The sequence below is a fragment of the Mesitornis unicolor genome, unplaced genomic scaffold (genome assembly GCF_000695765.1).
Source record: "Mesitornis unicolor isolate BGI_N332 unplaced genomic scaffold, ASM69576v1 scaffold4288, whole genome shotgun sequence".
NCBI classification, from domain to species: Eukaryota; Metazoa; Chordata; class Aves; order Mesitornithiformes; family Mesitornithidae; genus Mesitornis; species Mesitornis unicolor.
The window spans coordinates 4,539-14,210 of record NW_010203692.1 but is presented as its reverse complement, the minus strand read 5'-3'; the positions used below and the strand labels follow the sequence as shown (position 1 = coordinate 14,210).

The window sequence follows — 9,672 nt, the reverse complement described above, 5'->3', positions numbered from 1 at the left end:
TTGTGCTACCGGAAGTGGCTGTGGTGGCGCGCGGTGGATTGTGGGCATTGTGCCTCCGCGTGAGGGTGCGCGGCCGGGCGGTGAGGGGGTGAAGGCGGTAGGTAACGGCTGATGGGCTCGGGAGAGGCGAGCGGTGCTCCTCATTGCGGGCCCTTGTTTATCGGGAGGGAGCGGGGTGCTGCGGCCGGGCAGCGCGTGTCTCGGGGGAAGGTTCTGGCGCTGCCGGGCCGCGCTGAGGCTGACTGTGCCGGAGCTGCCGGTGGCACTAGCCTGAGGACTCCGAAACGCTCGTACTCTTGCTGACATCGTTCTTAAGTGGTGCTTTAAAACGTAGAATGCCCTAGTTCTGCGGGACGTACAAGTTTGAGGGCTGACTGATAGTGAAACTGTTTGAGGTGCTGTTCGGTATTGATAGGGATCATTTAAGGGCTGTATCTGCAGACAGTATAGTCTTTATAGCTGCATATGGTGAGGTCGCACCTCTAATACTGTGTTCAGTTTTGAGCCCTTCACTACAGGAAGGTCATTAAGGTGCTGGAGTGTGTCCAGAGAAGGGCAATGAAGCTGGTGAGGCGTCCGGAGCACAAGCCATATGAGGAGCAGCTGAGGGAGCTGTGATTTTTTATTCTGGAGGAGGCTGAGGGGAGACCTTATCGCTCTCTATAACTATCTAAAAAGAGGTTGTAGCGAGGTGGGAGTCAGTCTCTTCTCCTAAGTAACTAACAGCAGGATGAGAGGAAATAGCCTCGAGCTATGCCAGGGGAGAGATAGATTGGATATTAGGTAAAATGTCTTTACTGGAAGAGTGGTCAAGCATTGGAACAGGGTGCCCAGGGAAGTGGAAGAGTCACCATCCCTGAAGGTGTTCAAAAAATGTGTAGACATGACATTTTAGGACACAGTTTAGTGGGCATGGTAGTATTGGGTTGATAGTTGGACTTGATGATCTTAAAGGGCTTTTCCAACCTGAATGATTCTGTGATTCTGTGATTTCCATTATTACAAGCTAAGATTTGTGGCAAAGGCTGTAGTAGTTACAGTATTATTTGTGACTCATTAAAATGCTACATGTGCTTTTAGAAAGTATATAGGTGTAGGTTAGAATTCTAACTTTGCTTCCTTAATTTTTTAAGTTATGTTTCTAAATCTATGTTAATCTATGTTTTTTTAATCTGTGGGGTTTTTTTTTTCCATACTGTAGATGTCCAAGTCTTCAACAGCATCAAAAATGTCACGCCAAGAGGAAATACTGAAAGATGGGCGGTTTAGCTGCATTACTAGGGATCCCAGGTTTTGGGAGATGCCAGAAAAAGAACGTAAAATCAAGATTGACAAACGATTCCGAGCTATGTTTCATGACAAGAAGTTTAAGCTGAAATATACAGTGGATAAAAGAGGTCGCCCTGTTAGCTATACTTCTACAGAGAACCTCAGGAAATTTTATGCCCTGTCGGAATCTGACTCTGATCTTTCAGAAAATGATAGTAAAGAACATACTGAAAAGATAAAAAAGAAAAAGAAAGCTAAACCTAAAGGTGAAGCAGATTCTGCAAGACTACTTGCCGATGGTCTCCCTAAGGAAGAGAGCAAAATAAAAAATCAAGGAGGGGACCAAACTTGTGAAGCGGTGTCAAAACTAGATAGCCTTAAAAATGAAGGACAAAAAATTACATCTAAATTCAACTTGAAAGAGGACTCTAAGAAAAATGCAGCAGAAATTAATCACACTCAGGGAAACAAGGGCTTTTCACACAAAGGCAAAAACAAGCAAGGAAATGCATCAGGAGGAAGATCAATTTCAATTCAGACCAAGCAAAAGTCTTTGCAACCAAGTGGTACTAAATCAGTTAAAGGTCCCAGAAGGGATTATTCCCTAGGAGGAAAAATAAAAGAACCAGGTTAGTTGTTCAAATAGCAACTAGAATTTGGCTATGTCTACTTGGATGTTGTTGCTTTTGTTTTATTCATGGAAAATGTTTTGCAAGTTCAGTCATAAAATAGCTGACTGACTTGGATTCAGTGGTGCTGAAGAATTGCAGTTGGTCAGCTCTTTCCAGAATCAGTGCCGATTCTTCAATAAGAGTGGGAACATCCATGTCCTGTTAATCGTTGGAGCTAGAATTGTGGATTGGGGGATGGTTATAAGAGTAAGATGTATAGTAGCATATACTTTATTTATTGAACTGAATATCAAATATAAGGTGTGATACCATGGAGGTTTCAATATATCAACACTTACTGACTGAAAACATGAGGGTGGCAGCGCCAAGCCATTAATATAAGACGGCATTAGAGAGAACAGATGACTTGAAGAAAATCTTTCTTTATATTGCTTATGCATGCATATATCCTACATTATTGGAATCTAATTTGTACTTGCTAATTCTATACATATAAATGGAATAGCAGAATAGTATTTTCTGCAAACTGGAGATTGATAATGCAACTGTGGGCTTAAAGAGCCAATTCTGCTTATTTATGTTGTTTGTACTTCCCTGATGTAATTTGTTCTTGCATCATCATGCATTTCGGGGGTTCTGTAAATCTGAGGTTTTTTGCTTTTTGTAAAGGATCATATGTAATTACAGCATAAAAATAGATACCTGATGTTTTATCTTTCAGTGACTGTTTGCACAGACACCTGTGATCAACGTGATGTCAGTAAAAGCCAATTAGAGGAAGACATTTTTGCAAGGGATGATTTTGAGTATGCAGAATCGGAAGAAGAGGAGCCAGAAGATGATGGAGAAACAGGCGAGGAAGAGGAGCCAGAAGATGACAGGGAAACAGGCGACGATGAAAAGCCAGGAGAGGATGAGGAAACAGGCGAAGAAGACAGTGATTCAGATGATGAAGAAAGTGATAGTGGGCCTGATTTAGCTAGAGGCATAGGGAACATTGAAACGAGCTCAGAGGATGATGAGGATTTTAATGAACTGTTTCCAAAGGAGCCAGAGATAGAGCATTCATGGCGTGAGTTAGATAAAGATGCCCCTCGTGGAGATGAGGTAACGATACTTATGCATGTGAAAAGCTGCTGCATCACAAATTTGGAAATGTACACTGTTATGAGTTCATTATAGACCTTCATCTATGAAACATTTTTTGAAAGTATTTTTCATAGAGGTTTTTCAGCCTTATAATTACAGAATGCACATTATGATGAAGTTGGCTGGGAATTAAAGACTTGCAGCTTTCACTGGTGTCTCACTTTCTCTCCTCTAAGCAGAGGCTTACCTGTAGATAGATGAGCTCTCTATAAGTGAAATAACAAACAGACTTGAGCTTTTCAGAAATTCCAGAATTTAAATAGTGCTGCTTTTGTTCACTACTGATTTTTTTTTTTAATTTCATGTTTAACTTGTGTTTTAAGAAATTAAGAAATCATTAGACAATGAAGAAGGACTTTAAAACTGAGTACAGTTAGTGTATAAGAAATCACAGTACTCTGGTGCTGTTGCAATACTGTGATGCTAGTTGCTATTGTGACTAACATAATGATAACAAAATCCTAAGTACTGATATTTTAATTGCAGTCCTAAATCTGTGTATTCTGTGGTTCTTCTCTATTTATGTTCTTTCTATTTGCTCTAGTGATTGCTGCTTCTGACCTTTGCTAGTTTAAAAATCTTTAGGAAAATGCTGCTTTTATTTTTTTCAGCAGAGTCTGTTCCTGACTTTGGTTCTATCCTTGATGAAAAACATAGAATCATATAATGTTTTGGATTGGAAGGGACCTTTAAAAGTCATCTAGTCCAACCCCCTGCAGTAAGCAGGGACATCTTTAACTAGATCAGGTTGCTCAGAGCCCCATCAAGCCTGACCTTGAGTATCTCCAGGGATAGGGCCTTCACCACCTCTCTGGTCAACCTGTTCCAGTGATCTACCACCCTCATATTGAAGAACTTTTTCTCAATATCCAACCTAAATGTACCCTTTTCTAATTTAAAACCATTACCCCTTGTCTTATTGCTACATGCCCTAGTGAACAGCTCTTCCCCAGATTTCTTATAGGCACCTTTCAGGTACTGGAAGGTTGCTATAAGTCCCCCCAGAGCTAGAGAATTTTGTATTCCCCATAGCAGTCAGAAATTAAACCAATGAACTTTATGTCGTTCTTTTCTCCCTCTTCTCTGTTCAGATTACAAGTAGATTGGCAGTTTGTAATATGGATTGGGATAGATTGAAAGCTAAGGACTTGCTGGCTCTATTTAATTCTTTCACACCCAAGGGAGGAACGGTATTTTCTGTTAAGGTAAGACCTAATTTCTAAAAGAAGTACTGTCTTTTTCTTTTTTTCTTTTCTTATTTTTTTTTATAAAGGTCTACAAAGTAAGAACAAAGACAATTCTGTGGAGAACCAGAAGAGATATTAACATGATAAATGAGAAACTGTTGTAATTCAACTTGTGTTAGAAATAAACGTGTGCTGCCTTTCAGCAAGGGGCATGTCTTTTATGGAGTTAAGAGTTGGTTAGTTGGTGTATGTTATGCTGCTACAATTTAAAATTTACTTTGTATTTGTAGATTTATCCTTCAGAGTTTGGAAAAGAGAGGTTGAAAGAGGAAGAACAAAAAGGACCTGTGGAACTATTTGATCTTTCAGAGAATACCACAGAGAATGACAGGTATTAACTTTATCTTCAGATGAGAGTTATAATATGTCTAATTCTTAGTCAAAATACCAATGAACTCCTGTTTCTAAAATTTCGTATCTGGAAGTCTCCTGTGGACACCTTAATTTCGTAGCTTTTTCATGGAATATTTCACAAATGGCCCTGGTTCATTGTCAGTGCATTGAATAAATGCATTATAAGGAAACTTGAGCAAATTTGCTTATTGATAATGGAGTTAAAGTGTTTATTATGTAGCTCGTTGGAATAATAAATGGAACAAATATGTGGAGAACGTAACATAGCATTTCTCTACAAATTGCCATTCATGCAGTAAACTCTCCTTGTTGCTTACTGTCAAAATTTTTATCTGCATAACCAACAGGGACTTTAACTTAGGCCAAGAATCCCCAGATAGAAATTTCTTGAATGCCACCAGCAGCAGGCATGTCTAATTTTTTTTCCTTTTGTTCTGCTTGAAAGTCTTGTTTATATGGAACTTTTGAGAGGTTTTGCTTTTATATTTTTCCAGAATTTCCAGATGTTTGGCAGCCTGACTGGGGCCACTTTTGTGTAATACATCCTGCTGGACTGCCCTATATTTGGAAAATCTGGATACTTTGAAAATATGTGCAGATCCCTTTGAAGAAAGTACATCAGGGAATTTTATAATGAACTCACAGTGCATGCTGAAGTCAGCTTCACTGTGTGCATCAGGGCGTATCCTGAAACGTTAGATTTACTGCTTAATGGGCTATAGAAATTCTGGAATACAACAAACAAATTCAGATATCCCAGAGATAGCCCATTGATACCTGTGTACGTACCTTTTAAATTCATGGGACACGACCTTAGCTCTGCCATCTCTCCTGCATCCTTCTGCCAATTTATGTACTTCTCAGTTTCTTTTCTGCTTCTCTTTTTTCTCTCACCTTCTGTGACACCACCACCAGCACCAGCTGTGCTACCCAAGTTAGCGTCCTGCTTCCTCACCCATACTGCTTTCTTACTTATCACTCCTGCACTGCCTCTCTCTAGTATGAAGATCTGCAACCTTGTCTGTACAGTCTCTCAGTTTCTCTTACGTTGTTAACGTGCACCCTTACTTATGTATGAACATTCTTTCTTCAGCCTTGTTAGGAACCAGGATAATTGCAAACAACTTGCTAGGAGCTATTAAATGCTATCTTCTGTGGCCTGCACAGAGCCATACAGAGATGCTACTCTGTGCTGTGCACGGGGACTCTAACCTTAAAATGCATGTGGGAAGCACAGCCGCATACAGAAAGTGTACACTTAATAAAACTCTGAATTAGTCTTTTTACTTGAGTAAAACTGAATAGATACTGATGGAACTTCATGCTGGTTAACATCTGATTAGGAGATTGTTTGAATGGTGTGTATTTTTACTGAGTTGAATTAAAATTTGCAAACGAAAAGTTGTTAAAGCCAGCTCACTTGATTTTGGTGTTTTCCACTTTTGCAGGCTTTATAGGGAAAAACTGCGCGAGTATCAATTTAAACGACTGAAATACTTCTACGCAGTTGTCGAATGTGATTCTCCTGCAACAGCCAATAAAATTTATGAAGAATGTGATGGACTGGAATTTGAAAGTAGCTGTTCTTTCATAGACCTGAGGTAAATCCAGTGGTGGTTTTATTATATGTTGGGCCAGGGAGGGGAGGGAGAATTAAAGCCTATTTGAAATGATTTGGAGTAAAAGGTATTGTCTTTATTCTATAACCAAAATGAGATGTTGTCATAGTTTAACCTGAACAGATATGTAAATAAATTAGGCTTCCCTTTGATTGTTTTCTTCTTCTTTTTGAGCATTTTTACTGGACTATAACAAGTTTGAGAGGATCTCTGCATACAGAGATTATTCTCAGAGAAGTCATATAAAAATGTTCTGGTTACATCTTCAACCTTTTGGTACCATTAAGTAAAGTCGTAGGAACTAGAAAACAAAACAACATACTGCTGCTCTTCCCGTTTTCCCCCAAGGGTCCAGAAGTGGCTCTTTTTCAGTACTGCTCATCACAGGGCAAGAATATTGCTGCTGTTATGAAGCTGCAATAGATTACTATGCTTGCCTGTATGAATGAGCTGGAAGCTCTAATATTTCAAAAGTCACGTTTGGGAAAGGAAGAGTTTTGAATTATAGTTGTACTTTATTGTTAGTATTTCCCTTTGTTACAAAAAAGCCTTCTAGTCTGAGCAGAAGAGAATTTACTAAATCATAATAAGTTTCAACAGAAGCTGGCTTTGTCTGCTGTGGCCTATGTTATGGGCGCTCTTGGAAGTCAGTGAAAGATAAGTCTTTTGCTTTGAATCATTTTCTAGAGGAGTTTAATTCATTTGCTTTGAACCATTATAGAGAAGATGTTCTTTGCCAAATGAACGAGTAACTTTTCACACTCTTAAACATAAAGAGATGTTTTACAAGAGACTCAGCTGTTTAAAATTCTCCAATGCTATTCCTAATCTTCTACTTTGTTATATTTTAATGTTGAATAGTATTATCATATATTAAATTTTCATATTACATTTGCATTGTTTCATTTACATATTACTTTTGCAGTGATTTAAAAAAAAAAAAAGCCCAAGTTATTTTTCATGCAGTGCACAAAGGAGTTTTTTATCTCTTACTCCATTGTTACACATGATTAGGGTTTTTTTAAACATTTTTTCCCCTACTAGTTGTAATGTTAAAGGTGTACCAGGCTTTCCTAAAATGTTCTGAATTTATTTTTCTTTTTCCAAATTCTGTTTTATTTAGTTTTCTGAATTTTTATTAAGCTTTTTGGAAAGATGGTTCTTAAAAGAAACATACAAAACACCCAGAAACCCACCCCTGACCCTGCGAATGCCAGACTGAAATTTGTGTCGTTTACTTCCGTAACGTGATGGTGTTATATGCTGAAAACCTGGGGAATAGCTGTGCAGAAGCCAGACAGTTAATCTTACATGTGTGGAATACTTGTCCGTCTCTTTCTTTTGTTTTCTTCCCAGACTTACCAAGGTTTTCTTTTAGCAAATTCTTTTGTGCTGATGTACCACACTCATGAAAAGCTTAGAGTGTTTATACTATGATTTCCCAGTGTATTTGAGTAATGATGTGCTTTATTTGCCTTTTAAGATTTATTCCAGATAATGTTACATTTGATGAGAATCCAAAAGATGTAGCCTCAGAAGTGAATGTAGCTGCATACAAGCCAAAGTACTTCACATCTGCTGCCATGGGAACATCAAAGGTATCTTTACAATGGTTTTGTAGTGCTTTTCTAATTTGTTTAGTTTTATTGTCAGCTTATAAATTATATAAGTAGTGGGGAAAAGATTCCTGATTATCTTCACCTTTTCAAAATAAAGACATCAAATGTTTTAAAAGATTTTAAGCATGTTATGGAACCACAAGTTGCAACTTCATAAATAAGCTCAAGTTTTGGATTTTCAAAGGTGTTTGGCTTCTTTGTTACAAATTAAATACTACGTTTTGACGTTATTATACCTCTGTTAAAAGTTGCACGTTTATTACTTTGTTGTTTACAGTTAAATCTTCTGATTTGCCTAAAATGGCTCAACAAGAACTTAAACTGTTGCTTACCCTCCTTGTAGTTATTCATTCGTACTCTGTCTTATGTGACGACGAAAACATTCATCTGGCCATGAAGTGAACCAGATTGGAGAAGTGCTTAGAGAGAAATAAGTAATTTCTGCTGGATCATTTTTCAATCAGATCTGTTTCACCTTCTGGTTGAGCATGCAGTTGCATAAATACTTTCATTGTCCCTCACTGCGATCCATGCATGATTCCAGGAATGAGTTGTTCCTGGAAGAGGAAAGGAGAGGCATTGGTGGCTGCTTCAACACCCGTCTATGCTGCCACAAAGGAAATTTGGCTTACACACATTTCATGTTCTAGGGCCAGCTGAATTTTTCAGCGCATGACTTCTTCATTCTTTCATGGAGTTAAACCTCCTTGAAACTCATGGCAGAACAAATTCCAAAAAGTTGTCATTTAATTTATTTTAGTAAATGATTATTATAGCTAATTGTAGAGAACGTTAGTAACAGACTTGCATAGCTTCTTAAATTAGGAAAGTATTAAATAATTGTCCCTAAAAAGAAGTTACAGTGTTTAATTTTAGTGTTTCACCTTCTACACGTGGCATTCTTATTTTTAAGGTAGATATCACATGGGATGAGACAGATCATGAACGAGTAATGTCGCTTAGCAGAACTTTTAACAAAGAGGAACTTCTTGACCTGGATTTTCAAGCTTATTTGGCTTCGTCCAGTGGAGAAGAGGAGGAGGAAGAACAGCAGCAAGGTATTTAAGCTAATAAATGTTGTCCACAAAGTCAGTAGCTGCAGTGTTTTGAACATAAGTTATTTTAATATATAAATTCCATATCTTTAGAAAATGCTTTGAATGTGATCTTTTATAGGGATAATATTATGCTCGTTGTATAAAAGCTGTGGTCAGGTTTTGCTGTGAAAATAGCTTACCTTTTCTCCAGAGCTAAACGTCTCCAAAACTGGCATATACTTACTTTTTGTGGGTGTGGCCTGAAGCTGGAGCAAAATTGGTAGTGAGCATGTTGATAGTTTTTGTTCACCCTTTTCAATTAGGAAATAAATGGACTGATGACACAACATTGACAGATCCTAAAAATCTTTTTGAAAAGATTGCTAAGTTAGTCATGTTAACATGGAAGCTGTAGCGTTCTTTAAATTTACTAGAACTTGACATTCCTTTTTTCTTGTTTGTTTGAGTTAAATACATTTTCCAGTGTTCTTTATACATAAGAAAACACTTGTACAAGTTTTTAAAATGGGATCTCTAAAGCCACAATTGAGTTTCATGATGCAAACCTTGTTCTCTAAATAAATAATATCACTACTGTGAGCCATGAATTACTACATTATTTTTGAAGACAAAGTACATTAGCTGAATTTGAAGTTATAGCTTACTTAGGAGATTAGTGAGAGTTTGACTTAAGTATTATCACCGTAGCGTTAAAACCCACTTTCTGGTTTTCATTGCTGTACTGC

At 37.8% G+C, this 9,672-nt stretch overlaps 1 protein-coding gene across 1 annotated transcript; it reads left to right on the top strand.

The window, feature by feature from the left end:
• Window positions 1-1,228: 1,228 nt before the first annotated feature.
• On the top strand, window positions 1,229-8,947 carry ESF1 (ESF1, nucleolar pre-rRNA processing protein, homolog (S. cerevisiae); the record flags this gene model as incomplete). The annotated part of the gene is made up of 7 exons (XM_010190784.1): window positions 1,229-1,898; window positions 2,623-3,008; window positions 4,142-4,255; window positions 4,528-4,628; window positions 6,100-6,252; window positions 7,754-7,868; window positions 8,803-8,947. Coding segments are annotated over exons 1-7 (1,684 nt in total), but the record flags the coding sequence as incomplete, so codon positions are not given.
• Window positions 8,948-9,672: the final 725 nt, after the last annotated feature.